The sequence below is a fragment of the Ascidiella aspersa genome, chromosome 6, assembly GCF_963924565.1.
Source record: "Ascidiella aspersa chromosome 6, kaAscAspe10.2, whole genome shotgun sequence".
NCBI lineage: Eukaryota > Metazoa > Chordata > Ascidiacea > Phlebobranchia > Ascidiidae > Ascidiella > Ascidiella aspersa.
In genome coordinates, this window is record NC_139452.1 from 12,322,558 (window position 1) to 12,344,406 (window position 21,849).

General features: G+C 37.8%; 2 protein-coding genes across 3 annotated transcripts in view; one reads left to right on the forward strand and one right to left on the reverse strand.

Annotated features, from left to right (window-relative positions):
• The first annotated feature begins 247 nt into the window (after positions 1 to 247).
• On the forward strand, positions 248 to 2,236 carry LOC146139904 (DNA-directed RNA polymerase II subunit RPB9-like). 2 transcript variants are annotated; one of them, XM_083393006.1, is made up of 5 exons: positions 248 to 332; positions 566 to 692; positions 790 to 844; positions 1,088 to 1,236; positions 1,521 to 2,236. In XM_083393006.1, the coding sequence occupies exons 2-5, from the start codon at positions 631 to 633 to the stop codon at positions 1,636 to 1,638; spliced, it is 384 nt and encodes a 127-aa protein (XP_083249132.1). In that variant the 5' UTR covers positions 248 to 332; positions 566 to 630; the 3' UTR covers positions 1,639 to 2,236. The 2 variants fall into 2 exon arrangements, with proteins under 2 accessions (XP_083249132.1, XP_083249131.1); XM_083393005.1 differs by lacking the exon at positions 248 to 332 and having other exon boundaries at positions 553 to 692.
• LOC146139905 (tectonic-2-like) overlaps positions 1,969 to 21,849 on the reverse strand; it is a 64,010-nt gene continuing 44,129 nt past the window's right edge. Inside the window, exons 13-17 of the mRNA XM_083393002.1 lie at positions 6,012 to 6,243; positions 4,703 to 4,849; positions 4,134 to 4,262; positions 2,415 to 2,557; positions 1,969 to 2,270 (exon numbers count right to left, since the gene is read on the reverse strand). Coding sequence (XP_083249128.1) covers positions 2,203 to 2,270; positions 2,415 to 2,557; positions 4,134 to 4,262; positions 4,703 to 4,849; positions 6,012 to 6,243 — 719 coding nt within the window. The 3' untranslated portion in view covers positions 1,969 to 2,202. The remainder of the gene's footprint in view (positions 2,271 to 2,414; positions 2,558 to 4,133; positions 4,263 to 4,702; positions 4,850 to 6,011; positions 6,244 to 21,849) is intronic.

Here is a 21,849-nt window from a genome sequence, read left to right on the forward strand (position 1 = left end):
TCATTTTTATATACTATTTATAATGTGTGTAAGTAATAAAATACTTATGTATAATGATTTAAAGTTATGTAGCATAACAATTTCAATTTCAGCATTGTATTGTTTAGAGCTGGCAAACAAACGACACTGTTTGAATTAAATAACACAATTCGTAAAAAATTTAACATACAGTAGCGTCTAAAAACTGAAACCTTCCAGCAGAATTCAACAAAAGGTGTAAGTTTACAACACGGCCTACGACAGGAATGCAACAAAAGACCAGACTACGAGGCTACTAAAATTGAAACCGGAATTTAAGTCAATCGCCTAAATTGGACTAGTCGAAACCGAAGGTGTGAACAGTGAAACTTAAAAAAAACGCAAGGATTTATAATTTGAATAAATAAAACTGTAAAATGTTTAAATTTGTAATTTATCATTTATCGACTTGTTTTTCTCAATCCTATATTTTGTAGTGAAACTAAATATTAATTTTAGGTTTATAATTTGCTCTCATCCAACATAAAATTTTTTCAGGGTATTTCCCCATTTTTACAATTTGTTACAAAAACGTTTCTCTGTTCAGCATTTTGTAGTTCAGTTCTCTTGTGATTTCTTAAATTTTCTGCGCGTACCCTTTGGTTTTACACAATGGATATTGCAGCTGCTACTGGTGGTCCAGGGTTTGTAGGCATCAAGTTTTGTCAGGAATGGTGAGACTTAAAATCAACTTTATTCAACTGTATGATGTACTGCGTACAATAATGTCAATTTGTTTGTTTGTTTTAACTTAATATCTCTTGTTTACAGTAACAACATGCTCTATCCAAAGGAGGACAAGCAAAATAAAATACTTCTGTACTCAGTAAGACATGCCTATTTAACTGTTATATTTAAAGATGAGTAATTTTTTCCTAAATACCTGTTTTTTTCTGTGAACAAATTTATTATCCAACCTGCCTTTTGAAGCAGGTGAATTGTGCTATATAAAACTAAACAGCACACGGCAAAATTTGTTTCTGCACACCCAAGATCTTGGCATGAAGTGCCATAAAATGCAAACTAGCTAATTATGATGTCAAATCGAAAAGTTTTATTCTGTGTTTAGTGCAGAAACTGCGACTACCAAATGGAAGCGGATAACATGTGCATATATGTCAACAAAATTGTACATGAAATCGATGAGCTGACACAAATCATTGCAGATGTTGCCCAAGATCCAACACTACCAAGGACAAAAGATCACTCATGTCCAATGTACAGATTTATTACTTTTCTGTATAATTCAATAACATTATTAACAATATCACTTAAAATAAAAAATTTTAAAGCATTCTCATGCCATCTTTAAAAGTTTTATATAAGGAATAATATGTTAAGGATTAGCTTTTCACAGGGATGGTTAAAAATGCTTGACTTATCCTACAACAATTTGTGATATTAGGCATATATTACAACTCTAATGTTTATCTTTGGTATACAAATAGACTGTTTGGCTGTAGTGTTACTTATAATTGATTTTTTGTTTTCTTGTTAAACAGGTGTCATCACAAAGAGGCAGTTTTCTTTCAATCGCAATCCACCAAGGCTGATGAAGGTATGCGACTTTATTTTGTGTGCACCAATCCTCAATGCGGTCATCGATGGACTCAGTTGTGATTGCTACCGACTGTTGGAACTTTTGATACAGATGCAGTGCAATCTGGCACCTTTTGTTAGCAGACAACAATGATGCTGATATTTCAAGGCACAATCATGATACAATGGTTGACTAAGCATCTTATTTGTTTGCAAACACTTTTTTAGCCCACAGTTGTGTTTGCTTGCATTTTAGGGGATTGTTACACAACTTACCAGCGTTTTATATGTAAATTGTTGGTATAATGAGACTGTACCCTCCTTTTAGTAGTAAACAAGCATGAAAGTTAAGTTAATATTTTATTTTGTTCTAAAAATAGCATAAAGTATAAAATATCACAGTTAAAAAAAACGGAGTTCAAAAACACCCAAAATAGTACATCTAATGTGTCTAGTAGGAATTTTTTTTACACTTGATTTGGCAAAATAATAGACTCCTTTAATCAACTTGAAAATGGTTAGAGTACTTGCATCTGGTTACTTTGAGGGCAACTATTAAGCAACACGGAAAATGCATATATGAATATCAAAATGTGGAAGTAGAAATATAAATCCCGCACTGGGCTTCTACAAATTCATTGCGTTTCATACAGGAAAAATTGATCGCACTGTTTTTCCAATTTTGTTCCAATTCAGTGTTAAGAGAGCAGCACCTACAATAACGGGTTGTTAATTTGTTTACATACATAAGCAATTGAAGCGGGTATAAGTATTAGCTACAGATTATAACCACTACATAACAATATGTTTAAAGCAGACAACTTTTGTAGCATGCTCCCAAATTTGAAATAGCTTACCAAGTGAAAAGTAAATGACCGTCAGCGCCCAAACGAGGTTATACTCGAATTCTCGTTCAGCCACAGTGTAAGATTGGTCGATGTAGAACACTTTCGTCAGGGGCAGAAGTAGCTCCGCCCAGCAGGTGGCGTCAGTAGAACAGCTGAAATATCAACTGAAGTTATCTGGTTTGTTTAGCGTTACTGTGAGAATACATAGCGGCATCTTAATGACGTTATTTTAACTAGAAGACACAAAATAGGCGTAACAATGTCAAACTTTTAGGGATTATAAAGTGAATTGCTATTTATCAATTTTTAATGGGATAAGTTAAAATAGTAACTTAAAAAACAAACAAAAGGTAACCGGGCTAAACTACTAATTTATGAAATACATATATTAGAGCAGTGGTCTTCAACCTTTTTAACAAGCGACCCCAATTTGAACAAAATGAAATCAGAATTAACTTCGCGACCCCATTTTTTGTCAGATACGAATAAAAATATTTCAATTACTGCTGCAACAAAGTAACGCGAGAGAATATGCGTAAATTATACACAATTCCAGAGAACCGTAACTAAACATGTGCACCAAAATGATTGCCGTTAGGAAGTTTAGTTTAACAAACAAACGAAACACAAAACTTTCAATTTGTTTCAACAGTAAATTGCTTTAAAAGCTAAAAACAGCAATTCTATATGGCAGAAACGAAAGCTTTTCTCACCTATGCACTCACTCACGTTTATTAGTGTGACGTCATCGTAAAGAAAATGAATTACATAAATCGTACTAAAACGGTAGGAATATGATGAGTTATGGCGACCCCACAAAAATTTTAGGCGACCCTTTTTTTTAGGGGAATAAACAAAAAAAGAAAAAAATAAACTAAAAAATGATCTCCAACATTATGTTAAACTGAACTCCAACATTAATACAAAATGGGAACACACAATTAGACCTACAAGTCAGCTCACAGTATCCAAAGCAGAATAATCTAAAATACCATGGCATCAAGACCAACTGCATTGTAATATCCACGAAAGAATAATATATACATCGTCTGAATAAGACCTAAACCTGTCGTAATACGTCCTTAATTCATCGTAATAGGGCCTAAAAGGCCAAAAAAACCCATGGAACTGTAGGTAAAGGGTATGGGACGGTCGGGAGCCATAGGTCTGGCATCGGCCGTTTTGGTATCGACGTTTGAACGTCCTAGTTTTGGGGGTAGTAAGGGGTAATGGTAGGGGCAAAAACTGGGTTAGGGTTAAAAACTGGGTTAGAGTTAAAATTATTAGGGGAGTTAATGACGTACTTAGGGGTCGGGTTTGGAGTTAGGCAAAAGATGTATAGGCCCGATTAGGGTCATTTAGGTCTTATTCAGACGGATTAAGGACTTATTCTGATTTAGACGTAATACGACTATTAGGTCCTATTTTGGTCTTATTTTGAACTGTGTTTTATTCGTTGATATTGTTCTAATTTCGCTCTTATGGCTAGAGTCCATACAAGATATAAATAGGCTAGTTTAATCAAAGATAAGTTTAATGATAGCCAATTTTTTCATATAGGCTTACTGTCATGAATAAACGTGATCTTTTCAAATCAAATTCTGACGGGCCAATAGCTCATACTTAGGAGGACACATTAGCTAAGTTGCATCCGCAATAAAAACATTTTTTTTAATTATACGCATAAAACTAACGTATGCTGTATACTATGCAAAGTAATGTACTGACTCCGAGGTCGAAGCACTTCCAGGTACGCTTGTGAAGCTGGCAGTGGAGTAGACGGCGAAACTCTCGGTGGTGACGTCATCTTGACAGGCACCGCCACTACATTGCAGCTTCCACGTCTCGCGCGTCCAGCTGAAAAACAAGATCCAAGCATAAAGCTAAGGCAAAACCGTACACGTCGCTTCAAATGAAACAAAGCCCTGGTTTACTTTTACATGAGACCTACTGCAAGCCAATAGGTCGCTGTCTTAACTATTCGTTTATTGTAACTCGGTCTGTGGTTTACTGGGCCAAAATGTCTACTACGAATGTTACGAACCATAGGGGCTCATCCAGTATTTGAACATCAAAGCTTTTCTATATGCATGGGAGCCAGCCTGATATATTTGATCAGAACAATGGACTGAAGGTCATAGAAAATAAGGTTTGACGGCTCACAATCGGCCACAAAACTGTTTTGTCAAAAAAATGGGCAACGAAATAAAAAAAGTCCAGGTCAGTATAAACAACACAAAGCAAATCTAATCCGCTGTCAACGCAGTCGCACACCTTAACGGCAACAACTGTTTTACCTTATACGGGCGCCAACGATCTCGGTAACGGGAAATCCCCCGATCCTGCCAGACAGTGACGTCACGAACTCGATGTGCATCTGCGAAGGAATGTTGTCGCACTGGCCTAGGATAGTGTCGTTGCTGGCATTAGCGGCCGCAAGAGATCTGCATAGAAAAAAAAATTTTGCACTTAACTAATATTTCGACAACATTTTTGAAGATAAAAACATTTTTAGGGCAAAAATATTTTTTAACAAACTCTTTACGCAAAATGCATACGCCGACGGTAAAAAGTGCTAAAAATTGTTTAATAGTGTTACAAATGCACCAATGGTTTAAAAAGCAGTAAATGAAGCCAAAGTAACTTATCCGCTGCGAATTATGGCTTGCTTTAGGTCAGGGTTACTTTAACTGGGGACCGTAGACCCCTTGGGGGTACTTAGGCTAGTTTAAGGGGATCCAATAAAGGCCTACTTTAAATATTAGTGTACCGGTATTACTTAATTTTTTTTAAAAAGTTAAATTAAAATACACTTTGACGCCTTCTTAAATATATTTCGGCTTATTTTATTTTTACACATTTACCGAAAACAGTACGTTTCTTAGGTCCGCTTGTTGTACGACCTCAGTGTATGACGTCATATCTAAAAATTTCACGCCAACCCTGGTCCACGCGAACCCAAAACAGTTATTATTAGGGCAATTATTATTATATTTTTTTGATTTGGTCAAAGTTTACCTGTGAGGTTAAAATTTGTCGAAATTTTTTTCAAGTCAAAATCGACTAAAATGCAGATAAATCGTTTACAAAATAATAAAAACTACAGTCAGCTTTTTAAAAATGTCGTTCAGTTAAAATTTCGTTAAACAACTGTAGTATTTAATTATATTCAACGATGTTTTAACTGTATTATATCTTTATTAGAGCAAATACGGTATACGCGTGACAGCAGAATTAACCACTCAGGCCTAGTTTATCGAATTAGTTCCAGGTCGAACTTCGCTTGGACAAAAGTGTTGAACCGTATTTGCTGTCTTTTTTCGCTTGTGATTTGCAATTATCTCATTTTCTATTTTGATAATTTACTGGGTCTCTGTTCATTTTCTGCAATTATATTTACCTTGTATTTGAACTGTTTACATAACATTTTTCTAAAATAACCAGCGTCTTGCTTTTCTTGGAAATTTTAATAGTGTTTTGTCTTTTTGAAACATTTTGTGTTAGACCGGTAGTCAGTAAAACTCACACGCACGCAAGCTCGTACACATATAAAACGTTACGGAAAGTTGAAAATCAAAAAAAAAACATCAGCAGAAGCACACTCACCCAACCACCGAAATCCACTCGTCGGCGACAAAGGTCGTCCTGTTCGGACTTCCGTATCTCGACACCAGGTTGACGCCGGCGACCAGCGCGCGCTGATTGGCCTCGACCGCGGCGCGTAGACCGCTGCAGTTACGGAACTCGGACAACGAGACGCGAAGAAGACATCCGGAGGTCGTGTCCTGGCCGTAAGGTGGCGCCGCCGTGCGGCTGTCGGCACAAAGGCCGCTTGCGCCTGGCGAAAGAATTAATCAAGTTGGTTAGACCAGAACACCAAAGTTGTTTAAGTCAACCTTTAAGTTCCTTTAAGTCCATTGTGTCTTGCTGGGATTCTATGTCAGTCGCTGTTTTTTATCGTTAATATTTTATGAAAATTGATTGAAATTAGGTATTTTCGACTCTTTTATTAGCTACCCACTTTGGCCTTATTGGCCTCGAACTTTACTTAACAAAGGAACTGTCGTTAGGATTTGATTACCACTTAACTTGAAAGGTATAGGTAAAAAAACTTGACGGCTATGGGATAAAATATTATAAACACAGGTAAACACGGGGTACTAATGTAACTTGACATGAAATCAAACCCTTACGTTTTGATTAGCTGTTTGTAAAGAAACAAAAAAGAATAACCCTCCTACGCAAAGCTAAACTCTCGCGACATTGAAGTTGTTCTTGAAGAAATAGGTTGCATTGTATGCTTGGTTTTAAATAATCTTTAATTAATCCAACCGATGTCGAGGTAATCTGGTCTTATTTTCAATGTCAGTCGAAAAAACTATTTTCTGGACGTTTTCAGTGATAGTTTGGTGATGTTCGTCATATACATCGCCCAAGAAGAAGCAATCATTGACACGTTCAGCATAGACAGCTCGAGACTATAGCACAACAGTGCGTGTTTTCTCTGTCATATTAAAGTTGGCGGTCACAACGTTTAATGCAAATTGCCACAAAACATAGCAAATAAATCAGGGCAAAGCAATCATGTGACTTAAAGTAACATCCCAAATTTATGAAGGATTGTATCGTTGCACAAAGAAGTGTACTGCTGGGATAGGCGCGCAAATTAGCGTGAATCATTTACAGGAAGTGTGTGGTGACTGGTGAATTTAAACAAAACAACGGAAAAAGTGTATTTCTCATCGTTGCGCTATAAAACGTGGATTTAAGGTGCTATATTATATTAGTTATCGGCGCCAATATAAGTAGTTATCGGCGCCAACACAGTAAAGCTGAGGAATTATCGGCGCCTGAACAGATCAAGAATATTCCTGCACGAAAAACACATAAACACCAATTCTCCCACTTGTAAAGATGCAGCTACCCGAGCACAGAAGAATCGCCGCATATCTCGTACGATCCTCTGCTTCATATAAGCGTGATTTATGAATTGGAAAAAACATACTTGCTGTGGCTTACGTAACAAAGCCGGTATGTTACGTCGTAAACTTAGTGAAGTGTTAGTCAATTCTCCTGCGGTCCAATAAATGTCAATCTCAAGTGAACGACTCCGACGTTTCTCCATTTTAAAAGTACTATAGCTTAAGGAAACTTAACGAGAAAGCACGTTAATTTACTTTTCCTATATTTATTCGGTTTTTAAGGGAAGGTAATGATTTGGTTTAAAAGAGAAGACATTGAGAGCAGTTAGCACATGGCATAGATCCTAAATCGTTATTGTATCCTATCCTAAAGCTGATTTTTAAAATCTCCAAACCAAAAAAATAAATGAATTGGTCCGTTTTCTACATTTATATATATAAGTTCGCTATAGACTCACAGCAGTTTACGTGTGTATGTTTTGTACCACAGGTTTTTCAAGCTATTCTGTGCGAAATTCTTTGCACAATAAAATGGCGTCCATTTTGTAACAGCAAGATACCGTTGTACACGAACTGTTGGCTTGTTGGGTCTGTCTAATCACCCACAGTGGAAATTGATTTAAAAAATATAACACTAAATAAGTCTAGGCGATCGTTAATTTTTTGTAGCTTTAAAACAACCCCGAAAACTGTAAAATCATGCGAAAAGAAGCTTAAACGCAGGGCTCACAAACTGTTGGACAGTGATATGCGAACGCACGGTTGATGGTCAACATTTCATTAAACGGAGATTATAAGGTGCGGGTTACGTGTTCCTCCAAACTTTTGCTGCGTACAAGGTTCCAAATATGGATAAAACAAGGAGTAACCAGGTCGACACGGGCTAGATTTAGCCAATTCGCCCTTTCCGAACAACGAATGTTTGGTGTGTTCACATGCGCATGTTGCGAGGCGACACAACTTCTTGATCGAGTTGCGAGCGTTTGACGTTAATATGGCGATTTGCTCGCGGTGCTTAATCTTCTTTTAAAACGGCTGTGATAAAAATAGCCCAACAAAATGTCAGCGCAGCCGGATTCAACTATAAACCTAAAGTTTGCACAAGACAGTGATTCGCAACCTTTTTTGGTTTACGGCACCCTATAGAAAGTACATATAGTTCGCGGCACCCTTGCTCGTATTTTTGCTGAGTGGGTAACTGTAACGTTACAATAAACGAGGTAGAAACAACACATTAACTGTGAAACAAGGTTGAAAAAAATATTTTAATTTTAACACGTTTATCGTATGCAAAAAATTGTATTAAGAAGCTTACTAATTGAGCGAAAATTTGAATCCTAAAGAATTTGAAATATCTCTCGGCACCCTTAAGCGTTAAAAATGGCACCCTAGAGTGCCAGGCACCCTGGTTGAGAGCCACTGCACTAAGACAATATAGAAAAGCTGGATTTTGATGACAATGCTTTGAGTGTTAAATCAAATTGACTTAGTTTGCTTTTGCGCGTTCACTTTCGCCCAAATATAGTATTACCTACTAATTTTATACCGAATCAAGATAACTCAAACATATAATGCCTAAAAAAAATCAAAGTATTATGATACAATTAATAAATATAAGCCAAAAATTAACCATTTTAGGCGAATGTAAACAAGAAAATTATATGTATAAATTTTCTATTTTGTTTTAAATAGACATTTTTTTCGTCTATGAAAATACGAATTTTCTATTTATACCAATAACGATTGGTTACCAAAGACAGCGGGATGCATCTTAACTAATAAAAGGCAAATGTAACTCGCGACAGTTTCACAAGTAAAATGGCCGACGTTCAATTTCGCTCAATAAACCTACCGTAAAGTTTGGGCTATCAACAAATACACGTCAGACGGATTATAGTACACAAACGACAAACGTACATTGTATTTTGAGTGCAATACACAGAATTAAAAAGACGAGCCTGTTTCGTTATTTATTGTTACTAATTTAGTTGTATTATGCTTTCTTGGCCTCGCATCGCAATTTACCTTTATTTTAATTGCCTTTCACCTTTGGCTGTTTACAGTTTTAGCGTGATAGGCCAACTTCGCAACCATTTAGGTTTCAATTCACGGTTTCTCACAAAATATATGACATATACCGCGGAAAACGAGGCTGATATGTAACAATTTCAAGGCAAAAAAAAAACACAAGCAGAAAGCAACTTTACAAAGTATACTGCAGGTTTCACTGGGAAATTCCAAAATGCGTGAAATACAGTAAAAAAAATACAAAAAAGTAACAATCTGGCCACTATGAAGCCAATAACAAGAAGCAGAAATCCTGATATTTGTGCGAATGGAGATTTTTTCGGAGATGTTTCAAAGAGCAACGCGGACCCGGTACGGACAGTCATGCGTTTGCGTGATTCATCAATCAATAGCAAGAAGACAATGAATTCGTGCTGCACGACCGCAAACAATCGACAATCGAAGACGGGCATGCATCGATTATGGTATAATCACCGAGATTTCTTTTGGAGCGGCGAAAAGTACCTGATTAGGCGGGTAATCCGCTGGGCAAGGCACAACTCTTTGGGAACTGAAGCGGCGTCGGTGTTCGTTTTTACGTGCGCTCGCAAGGTTAATGCTTTTGTTAGGAAATAAATGTCTAATATGAACGCCTTCGCAAACACAAACAAATTGCTCGTGATTATTGACAATTTGCCTAATGGGCCGCTTTTACGGAAAAGGTCTAAGGGTCCAGATTGGTTTCAATTCTAGAGTCGCAAAAAACATTATATCTTGTCAACGGTATAATAAAATTGCTTTGAAAACAGGTACAAGTTTTCAATACAAATACCGCAGTAGGTTGTCAAATTTACAAACGCAAACTTTCGACCTTTGCGCGTGATTTATCAAACTGTTTAGTTACCGGGCGAGTTGCTGTTGATTGTTTGCACAAAAGCGTGACACGAGCACAAAGCCCGAATCCGTGCGCCAAAAAGCCAAATCCGGCAAAAAATATAAACCTTGAGCGAAAAACATCGAGCCGCCATCAATGCAGGCATCCAACAGAGTTGCTGCTGCTGCGAGATTAAGCGCACGCGATCTGCACCAGGGTCAGTCCAAGGTCAGAGAGCGTCCTTTGACGGACAGCGCTTTACCGCGAAAACTGGATTAGGCGATGGCGTTCCAGCCTAAGGCGTTTACAGCAGAGGCCCGTATAAGACGTTAAAACGGGGGTTATTATATCGTTTTTAAGAAGGGGTCATTACGACTGACGCTCAATAGGCCAAGGCGCTGATTGCGAGGTAAAAATAACGAGACAAGCGCCTTTCAATTATAACTCGAAGGCGTCGGTTCGAATAGAGAGACGTTCGCTCACAACGGAAGTCGACCTCCTTTTACGGACGCTTGCGGTCGCCTTTGCTTCATACCCGGATCACTTTTGTTCTTTCGTAACGAGCAAAAAAAAAAGCGTTAGCGTTTCATACTCGCGACAGGCCGGATATGACGAACGTAAATGGCGGAAACCGGGCAAGACCGGATTTTAGAGCATTTCTATCTTTCAAAATAAAGGTTAAACCTTAAGAAAAGTTGTCTGGACATGTTCAATAATAGGTATGTCCGATACTTGAAATTTTATTCCGATACCGATACCACGATTCGATACGATACCAAACGACGTCATTGTTATGTTGCAACACGCAAAATAGGTAAAATTATAACTTTTGATCAATTAGCCTTTCAAATTAGAATCGCACGATCGCAAATCATGGCTGAAATTCCCATATTAATTTGTTTTTTATGGTGACGGATACCACCCTTATCGGAAGAGTAACGATACTACTAATTGGTATCGCCCATCGGTCATACCCATACAATAAAAAGGGCTACGTTTTGATTAGATGACAAACCGTCAGCCTGAAGCAGGTTATTTAACTAAAAAAACGTAGCAATGTTATAACAAGCTGGTTGGCGCAAGCATTGCGACAAAGAAAGGGGTATTTGCAACTCGATCTCCACCAACAGGATATCACCCGATGGGTTAAAACACAAAAACTGCCTGATTGCCAACATACAGTATTAAGATTTCTAGGAACTAATCCATCGTTTCCGCGTAACGAAATTATCAGCCAAATAAGTTGCAACGAAACGTGTACTGCGTGTACTTTGAAGCACCAATTATTCTAATGCAATCGTCGCAAAATGTAATCGCCCATTTGGCAATTGGCGGTTTTATTTTTGTCCCACAAGAATTTGTCACGCAAACGGCTCTAGGCAATTTTTGCAGGGAATTTTTTTCAGATACTTTCGAGTTTGTTGACGAAGCCATACTACAAAAGAAGCCAGCCTATATTCCAAAAACAATTTGCGTGCTAAACAGGGTAATGGTAGCCCAATAAAGGAGCCATCTGCCTTCGAGTGGCTTTTCGAAAAACAGCAGAACTCCAAAAGGAAGTTCGCGGCCAACTAAACGTCAAAAAATGGCGCATATCCCTTTGGCCTATTAGCAGTGACGCAGCAGATTTGCGCCGGCCAAAATGTGAAGAGCGGCTACAAAACCTTTACAGGAGTTTTGCGCGTGATGCTATGTTTGGCTGAAAAATCTATTTTACCTTTTTTGAGCTATTTATTAGCAAATGAGCGTTGGGGATATTTTATTCCTAATTTAGCACTGGAACTGGAAATCGAATTATCCAAGATATGGAAAGTTTGCGAAAACGCTTGTAGATTTATTTATGAACTGGGCAACATCTATGAGCACTACATATCACACACACATATACATACTGTATATATATATATAATATTGCATCATAAATCTTGTTCAACTGAAAAAAAAATTAAAAGCAGTACAAGATTCTACGTCAGTTAAGAAACATGAGTTCCACATAACCACGCTTATCTTCCTGTATGGCATTGCGGCTCCTTAAACCCAATTCAACCTCAATCGCTATTTAAAATAAAACAAAGTTTAAACGCTTACAAATCAAAATCGATTGACTTTTACGTCCAATTACATTTTAGCTGAAACGTCGACCAATATATAAAACGTTTCAGCTTATGTCAGAAAAAAAAACATTGCATCAAACCACAACATCAGCGGCTTTTCGATGTTCAAGAAAATTCAAATAACGATAAGCGACAAGTTTATATTTCACTTAGTTTACATATAAGCGAAGCAATGACCTTTGTCCAAGCGACCGTTGGTGGTCTGATTGGTGAAATTATTTTTAGTCGCCCGCAACAAAGTTTGCGTAAATATTTGCACTGACCAGGTCACTGTAGTATAAATAGACTATGAGCTTGGCAATGAAAAAAACGATGCGAACGAACTTCAACTAAATGTTATGGGCCAGTATTTAACCGATAAAACAAGTTAGTTTTAAATCTACTTTAAAGAGTTCTTCTTTCTTAATATTAGTAATTTTTGGTTGGGAAGTGAATTTTTTTACAAGATTCACTTAATCATTTGCTAGTAGGATTTGTATACGCGCAAGTGATTTTGATAAAAATAAATTAAACGTAACCCTGATGCGAATATCCTCAATTTAATCGAGTTCCGTTTTTCGATCAAATGAATTCGATAAAGCATCCTATTTTACTTAAGAAATAACACGACACAAGAAGGGCGAATCCCGGAAAACGCCTCTTAAAATCCGCACAGGCTGCAAATTACAAGTAAACCGTCAGCAGAACTTGAAAAATTCCCGGACCGCGACGTTTATTCGGTCTCTTAAACGTGGGGCGTGGTAGGATAATAGCCTGTATAGTTTACATTAGCGATTTCAAATCAGCAACTCCACATTTTCCATTAATACCGCAGCCGCTTTCTTCAATCTTTAGCCGGAACCCTTTAAAGAACCCGATTTCGCGTTTCGCCAAGACCGAATTTAGAGCATCTGGCCCGATTTTACTGTTCTCCCACCCAGATGAACATTTTCGCTTGTTTGAGCATACTTCAACGGTATAGCAGCGATTCTCAACCGGTGAACGCCGAGTTCTTTCAGGCAACCGTGTTATTGTTACTGCCAATTTATATTTTTGATGTGATTATGTCAAATCAAGGGTGGTAATGGTGCAGATTCAAAACGAAATCAATCTCTGCAGAACATGCAACAAGTTTTGCGATCCAACGTATAGTTTTCCCCATTAAAAGGTAAATTTTGAATAAAGTTTTACATTAAATTCCTATAAGGACGAATAGGCTTTCCCACGCAAAAGAAAATTTAGGCCGAACATCCTGAAAATTATTACAATTTCACTTATTAATTTGATAAATATTATAGATTGCCTTGTAGTAAATGTGACATATGGCATCAGATCGGGTCACGGTAATTTTTGCCAAAAATATCGCATGTCGGTATAGAATATAAAACCAAGGCAAAAAAGTTTTTAGTATAGTGGACCGCGAGTTGCAAAAGGGCGAGAAGCACCAAACGATAGCAATTTTCCGGCCAAAGAAAAGAAATTTAAAGAAAGAAAGTTTTGGCCGCCAGTTTTGGCCAGAATATGCTGACTATAGAGCTCGTAAGTCGCACGACCACATGTAAAGTTGGAGAGTTCTTAAGTGGAAAAATCGAAACTGCTCGCGATTATCGGATTGCGGAGAAGGACTGAGTCGGGCGTGGCCGATTATCCGATTGAAACCGACTTGTAATTTAGAGTGGCTAATGGCGTAACGTGATCCTGCCGATGACGAAATTATTACAACAAGACTTTTTATATATAACCCAAAAATTCGACCTTTTAGTTTAAACAAAAAAAACTATGTTTAACGACCATTATAAAAAAGGTATAATAAAGGTTTGCTGAAATTTTCAGGAAATGCAGTTTTGATATCACAATATCATTTAAAGATGATTTTGAAAAAAGATTTATCCATTTAATAGTACGATGCTCTGTCGTTTTCTAGAAAAAGATTGTAAAACGCATTGCAGTTGGCGCCACTGGTTCTCTGATAGTTTTAAATATTTATTACAAAGATAAGCATTTTTTTCATTGACAATGTTACTAGTTTTTATCGTGTATATCTTGAAATCAAATACGCGTTTTTAGAAATGTCACTTAAAACGGAATATATGTCCATGGAAAGTATAAACCTAAGTCGCCCTCGACAGGCACCTAAACAATTTCACATTACAATGTAATTTGAAGATGATTGGAATGTTATTAAACGTAGATTCACGTTGCCGCAACAGGATTTGGAAATGTTTAGATTCCGATTTGATTTGACTTAAAGCGTCTCTCTAGGCCGCTTATTTACCCAATAAATCCTGTTTTACTGACAGCTTTGCAATGAAACGCACCTTAACATCGTATATGCGATACTAACCTCCTTGTACGACATGCACCATCAACTTGAAACAATGTCAACGTTACCTCCGTATGACGTGCAAGTAATCCGTATCACTCCCAATTACGTAACGCCCCATATTTGGCGATGAATATTACGAGTAAAGGCGTTTTATTACGAGTATTTCGAGTAAAAGAAAAACAACTTCTCAACAAGGTTTGAACATAAAAACTACACAATAAGTTGAATTATTTTTAAAACGCTTGTTAATCTTTTTAAAACGCTTTTTAATCATTGCGGTTGTTCAAACTTAAATCATCTAAAGCAGTGGTTCCCAACCGGGGAGGAATTTTATGAGTTCAGGGAAAGATTTTCAAAAAACTATAAAAAAATACTTTGGAAATGTTACAGAACATTTTTGTATATAAATTGGGGATGTCTGTTATAATTTGGACCCGGTTCACATTTGGAACTGGTTGTAAAGTGTTCTGAAATTGACCTCCCTAATTATAAGGTATACTTGTAAAAACGGCCGCATGCCACTATTCGGGCGGTAAAATTAATCAATTATTGTCGTAACAAAGTCCATTGTTTTGCCATGTTTATTTTTGACCATCAGGTGCTTCTCTATCACACTCAAACTCAATGGCTATCCAAACGAAACGTTGCGCGAAGAGTCTTTGAACTTAAAAGAGAATTAAAGGAATTTTGTAAACTTAAGAACAATATGGCGTATTACTCTTGGCTAGATGATGAACAACGGATACTCTCTCTTGCTTATTTGTGTGATATATTTAAACAACTGAACAAACTCAACCTACAGATGCAGAGTAGAAATACCAATATTATTAAGTTTGTTGATGCACTGAAGGCTTTCAAAGCTAAATTGACTAATTGGTAAAAAAAAAAAAACGTAATACAAAATTGTGCAATGTTTGAAAAACTGGATATGCTTGTGGATAGCAGAGGGAATAAAATGCCAGAGCTAATTAAAAAAGGAATTTTAAAGCATTTGTCAACCCTTGAGAAGGAATTCGAAAGATACTTTCCAGAGACATCTGGTGGAGACTTTGATTTTGTAAGAAATCCTTTTACATTTCCAGTCGAAAAGCTTTCAGATGAAAGTCAGGACGAATTTTTAGAGCTAAAGAATGACTCTTCGGCAAGGCAAGTGTATCAAGAAAAACTACTTCAACAGTTCAGAATTGGAATGAAAGATTCTTACCCCAAAACAACAGAAACAGCTTTTCGCATTCCTATTCCTTTTGTGTCGACTTACCTATGTGAGTCAGGATTTTCTGCTCTGTTGCAGATTAGGAGTAAACCAAGAAACAAACTTGATGTTGAGGATGACTTGCGTTGTGCACTGTCACAAACCGCGCCGCGTATACAATTCATTTAAAAGCGCAAACAAGAGCAAATTTCGCATTGAGTTGTAGTGTGAAATAAATATAATTCAAAATGCTATATTTTTTACGTTATGTTTGTTTTTCGTTTTATAGGGAGGAATGAATAGTTCGAAAATGGGCAAAGGGAGGAATGTAACAAAAAAGGTTGGGAACCACTGATCTATAGATACCAGACTGGATTTAGTTCTTTTCATTCATCCATTTTTTTTGTTATATTACCTTTTCGGTCAGTAAAGCATTGCTAAACAATAGTTGTGTACACCTGTTATGCGGTAATTTAAATAATTACGCTAAATGATGTTTATAAACTATATTACGAGGTGAAACTACAGTATCCAAAAAAGAAACCTTTTTTGCAATACTTTGTCTCTATGGAATATAAACACTATTCATTCTTTACTGTGGCCACGAAGCCTTGAACCCAATCCACACTTTGGGCGACTCTAATTAATCCCGGGTCAAGTCGGCGGCGTGACGCAGACGCGTAACTGCAGGGCGTTGACCCGAGCCACTCGAATGAGCGCGCCCAGACGAGTCAAGGTTCAACGTGAGATCTGCTGCCCGAGCTCAGAAAGCGGTCGGGCGAGGAATTTCAGATTTCGAGTGTCCTCACTTGACCAAACCGACCATTACCGGTTTAAGGCGGTCGCTGGTATTTTCGTACATGTGTTGTGGATTTAACGCCGAGACGAAAACACTCCGATGGTAACAATGTTTCGCAGAAAAATTTGGCCGAACTTGCGAGCAAACAACAACAGCAGACCAACATGGAAAAGCAACCAAAGCCGGTCCCGACATAAGAACAAGGCCCCCAGGTATATGCATCAGCACTCGTCCAATTTAATAGCAAATTAAATAGGCGTTTTATCCAAGATTTTTATCCAACTTAAGATTATACTAGATCATAAGTTAAGAGAACAAAACACATTAACAACAATTAATGTTAACTCCGTTAGAAAGAGTATAGCCCTCTCATATAGTTCTCAAATTTTGTTTGACTTGACTGGACCAATGACGTCATTTGGCAACGAATTGGGTGATCGTATATTTTGCCCAGCTGCCGGGAAGTATCAGGCAACTCTACATCTATAGGAAGGAAGAAAACGTTTAAACAAATTTAGAACAATTACACGCATACTAAAAATACACGTGAGTTAAAAAAAATCATTTATCGGGGTGATGCCATTATACGTTAGCCATTGAAAAAGCTTAAAAATCATGAAGCGGTTGTAACTGGCATTTTATTAACCATGCTCCTGCAGCAGTTCAAGGAACAGGAACATTTGTTGTGGTGGACGCTCTAACAAACACTATAAGAAAATAATGAAACGTAAATGGAAGCTCAGAGCTCTTGGGATGCCCTTTTTATGTTGTAACAGATATTTAAAAAAAGGGAATTTTTAACGCAGTAAACAACGGCGAGCCACTGTTAAAGTAAAAGAGAGAAACATTGTCATACTACTACGAGGAAGGATAATTGGGCTTGTACTCTGTTTAAATCAGCGGTTTGCCTATACGACTGGGCCAAAGAAGTCAATATATTTCGCGCCGGGCGCAAAACCGGGATTCGCGTTGCGGTTTCGAGCTGTCAAAAGCTCATCCGGGCTGATTGCATCGTTCGCGGGCGTTTGCGGGCACAATTATGCGCGTCTGAGAACAAAGCGATCATTTTGGGAGGCAATTATCGGCTGCGGTGCGGACTTGGACGGCAGAAGAAGCTTCGAAAGCTGAAAGGGCGTCGGTTCTTGTGGTGAACAGGAAAAATGCATGTCACGCTGTGTGAATGCCACAGTGACAATTGTACGTGGTTATCAATGAGGAAGGCTAATCGGAGCTGATACCTAAGTCACGTGGCATAGTATTTGTAGTGGGCCAAACTTAAGGTTGTATTGGCTGTGATGCGATATTAAATTGGATTGTTTAATTCATCCACAGGCTGCGATCTAACAGTTTTTTTAACATAAAAAGGCATTTTTTTCGAGAAAAAAAAATAGCCATCGATTTTAAGGCTTTCGAGGTTTAGATCTAATTTAGGGTTAATGACCTGGAAACATTACGTTTAGACGTTTTAAATCTGTCACTATTGTCTATATTTGATCTTATTGATAGAGTAGTTCGGTATCGAAAGCCTAGTCGTTTGCCCAAAAGAACCCGAAGTTTTGGACATCGCTTGCTATCACGAGCGTCAGACTCAGTTTTAAAAAATATATACTGTTACGTTTCTCGTGACATTATAGCAATTCGAGTTCACCTTTACAAAATAAAAGCATTGTTGTATTTATATCAAGGAGGCAATCCTGAAAGTGTTCTCGTACATTGTAACATTTGATAACTGCCGTCACGACTGCGCACTTGCGTATCACCGTAAAGGCACCGAAATATTAATACACAGTCTTTGTTCTCGTCATATACACCCAACAATGCGATTTTCGAAAATAAACGATTGAGATGTTTATAGCTCAATAACATTATGTCAGGACGATGCTAAACTCTGTAATCCGGCATGTCTAAGTTCAACGCGTGGTTGTTTCGTTTGTTGAGCGTCTGAATATTCCGATGAAAACGCGTCACTTATTTTGGAATTAAGGTCGTAAATAACCTCAAAGGGCGAGGCGTTGACCGTTAGTAAACAAAAACATGGAGTTTAGCATCGATCAAAATTCAAAATGTGAGTTGTCCGTTTCAAACAGGGATTTAAAGCGCATTTTGCGCAGTGTACGCCGTAAACAAACAGGAAGCGGATTAAAGAGTGTTATGCAAACTGGGAGATGCGCGCGGAATATGCACCCAGACAAATAAGGGAAAACATGCGAAAAAGAACCTCTCCCATGCTGATACAACAAGCAAAACTCCCCCGGGTGTTGCAATACACGCACATACTACATTGCTACGTAATTACCTAAAAGTTTAACTTGCTAAACTTGCAGTTTTATCAAGAAATGTCATGTTTTTTCGCAGCAATGTTGTGGGACGATAACGATCGTACTTACCCAGCATACGGTATATGTACGCCATCTCCGTGTATTTTTATGTTTTCCTTCAACTTTTTATCTCAAACAAAGCAGACAAATCCCAGTATTGTTAAACCAGAGGTTGCGTATCAGATATCGTCAATGCTAAACAGAAAACAACTTATTAATTATAGAAAGGGTGATAAGGCATAGGACTTTGTGTCAGGAAATTACCCGTGTATATTATTGTTTGCGTCAATCTGGCCGCAGAGTTTCTCCAAAATAAATCCCCACAGGTGCATGAACACCTTCGCGACGTGCCCTATTAACACGGGAATGCCGCAAATAAGGCAAACAGATCTGAACACGAATCAGGTGCCATCACCTTCTGGTAGCAAGGCAGGCTACAGTTTGATTGGCAGCTTTGAAAATTGGATAACTCAAGTTTCCAGCTTGATTTCGGGTCACATTTTGGCCTGGACACATGCTCACCTTTTGACAATCGAATCTATAAGGCAATAGTTTGCCAGACAAAATGTAATGTTTCTTTATCGCCAAATATGTGCCAAAGAGTCGCGGCAAAACAAACCACTCAAGGCTGCAAGCCGCACTTTTAATCGGCCAGGTTTGAATCGAATTTAATTGTTTTGAATTCTAGCGACGCATTTTGTCTGTCATAAACAGAAGCAAAAAAAACAAATTAAAGGTTAAATGGATATACTATCTAGTTTTTGGCCTGTGTATCAACGATTTACGAAAAGAATTCACTTGTTCGTTCTCTCTAGATGCCATTTAGGGTTTATGTCCGGTTACCTTTTTTTTCATCCATGCAACGAAAAACTCAGCAGGCCTGGTCAATATACACTGGACAAGAATAACGCCAATAACTTTATCGTTTGAAATTGTCACAAATCCCTCTATAGTTCATTTTGGCCCTTGAAAGCGACTCAGCTCACGAAAACCGCAAATTCGACCCGGTCAACTGGCGATTAGGTGACAGCGAAATAACGCCCGGTCAGCAAGAAGCATCGGATAATTGGGAAGAAAACCGCAAATCGTCGTCGGAGCGGAGGGTCAGGCTAAGTTCGCACGAGACCTCGTCGCTTTTTAAGTTGATTGGCCACTTGGGCGTTGGACAGCCGAAAGGCGGAGAAACGCCCGTGAGTCAGACAATGAGCTCAGGCGAGGTTTTCTCGCATTATTATTATTGTAAACGTATAGGGCAGGTGTGCTCGCCCTGTCAGCTTATCTGCTAATTTCAATGGGCGGACTCAACTCGGTCGAATTTCATTTGAATACAAGGCCTTCATCGACGGCCATTTAAATATTATCCGTGAATTATTTCGGTCGGTCCAACGAACGCCACTATTTCTGGCGTTGTGAAATATTTCGGAAATAATTTGAGAGATTAAAAGCATCGAATTGATGGACAGCTAATTAGCTATCAAACCCAGTGGTCAAGGGATTAAGCACAATGTGGTGTCCGACGCTTCGCTTGAAACTATAGGTCTTGCGCGATAAAAAAATGAAAACACCCGATTTATTTAGGATTTCACAGTCGTAATTCAAATGACGTAGATAGTAAGTGGATAAAAAAAGCAAAATTGTTTTTCATAGCAACGTTTTGTTGTTGTAACTTTTGTTTTTTCACTGAATAACACGGCCTAGTGGATTATAACATTATTATCTGTGTTTGGGTACAATATGCACTGATCTGTAATGTAGCTTACGAACTTTTTTCATCTTCAGTTCATATGGCTGAGATAAATTGAAGATAGTACAAGTGTTAATCAAGATGATGTCGATCTACTCGACCTTTTTGTTTTGCAATTCACTGTGTTATTTAAGTAACAGATTCTCGTCAACCCTTTCTCAAGTTCAAAAAAGTAATTCACTCCAAAAGGCGGAAAATAAAATTAAACAAAATGTGTTTGGGTGAAGTGCATTCCCGAGGTCAATCTAAAGATATGTGTTTACGGATCATTACAAGTCAATTCAAGTTCAGGCAAACTTCAATAGCCCATAATCCGCTTTAAAGACATACTTGACGTTAAATGGGGGGAAGAAACGCCTCGCTCGTGTTGTGGTGTTTTCTATCCTCCTCGACAACCTGTCTGGCGTTACATAAAGAGGGTAGAGAGAAGTGCTTGATTCGGCGAATTGCGAAACCTTCAGATATTAGATTTATCGTGACCGCTACACATGAAAATTCTTATATAGCTTAAGTGACTCATGGTTACTGACGACATATCATCCGGCAACCCTTTGGGTTACCATTTGACCTTTTTTTAACTGCAATTATCATCTTACATGTCAGAAATTCTACAGTATGCGTTTACAAACCAAAAGCAGCTTCTGAAATACCTCTAAGGTACATACATAATATATGTTACACAATCAAATGTATTTATAAACTGTTGCTACCAGGCATAGTAATACAATTAAAAAAACAGCTCCTTTGGTCATTTCAATTCTTGACCAACGTTTCGGCAACCTATGCAATCCGCTTTTGATTTGAATCTAATGTATTGTTGTGTAACTCAGCAATGATAGTTTATTGCGTTTCAAAAATTCCCGTATAATGCAAAAAACGGGAGTGCCTATCATTTTACTTTTCGTGTAAAAAAATCATGCAAATTATGGCTCAGATGTAAAATTGTAATATATTTTCATTACTGAACATTTATTGTTTTATTAAAGGCCAACCCGCTATACAATTCCAGTTTTAAACCGGTCCGCAGTGCAAAAATGTTGGCAACCCCTGCTTTAGATAACTTGAATTGTTTCAATGTTTACTTTACAGCATTTGCAATTAAAACTGTTCAAAAAGTTATGAATAATCTTTCGAATAATCGGTTTAAAAGTATTTGCAGGATTAAAGTG

Bases quoted from the DNA above. Each gene is read 5' to 3' on its own strand.
- LOC146139904 (XM_083393006.1), top strand. From the start codon at position 631: ATGGATATTGCAGCTGCTACTGGTGGTCCAGGGTTTGTAGGCATCAAG. The intron at 693-789 runs GTGAGACTTAAA...TCTTGTTTACAG, and splicing joins ATCAAGTTTTGTCAGGAATG to TAACAACATGCTCTATCCAA. The intron at 845-1,087 runs GTAAGACATGCC...TTCTGTGTTTAG, and splicing joins ATAAAATACTTCTGTACTCA to TGCAGAAACTGCGACTACCA.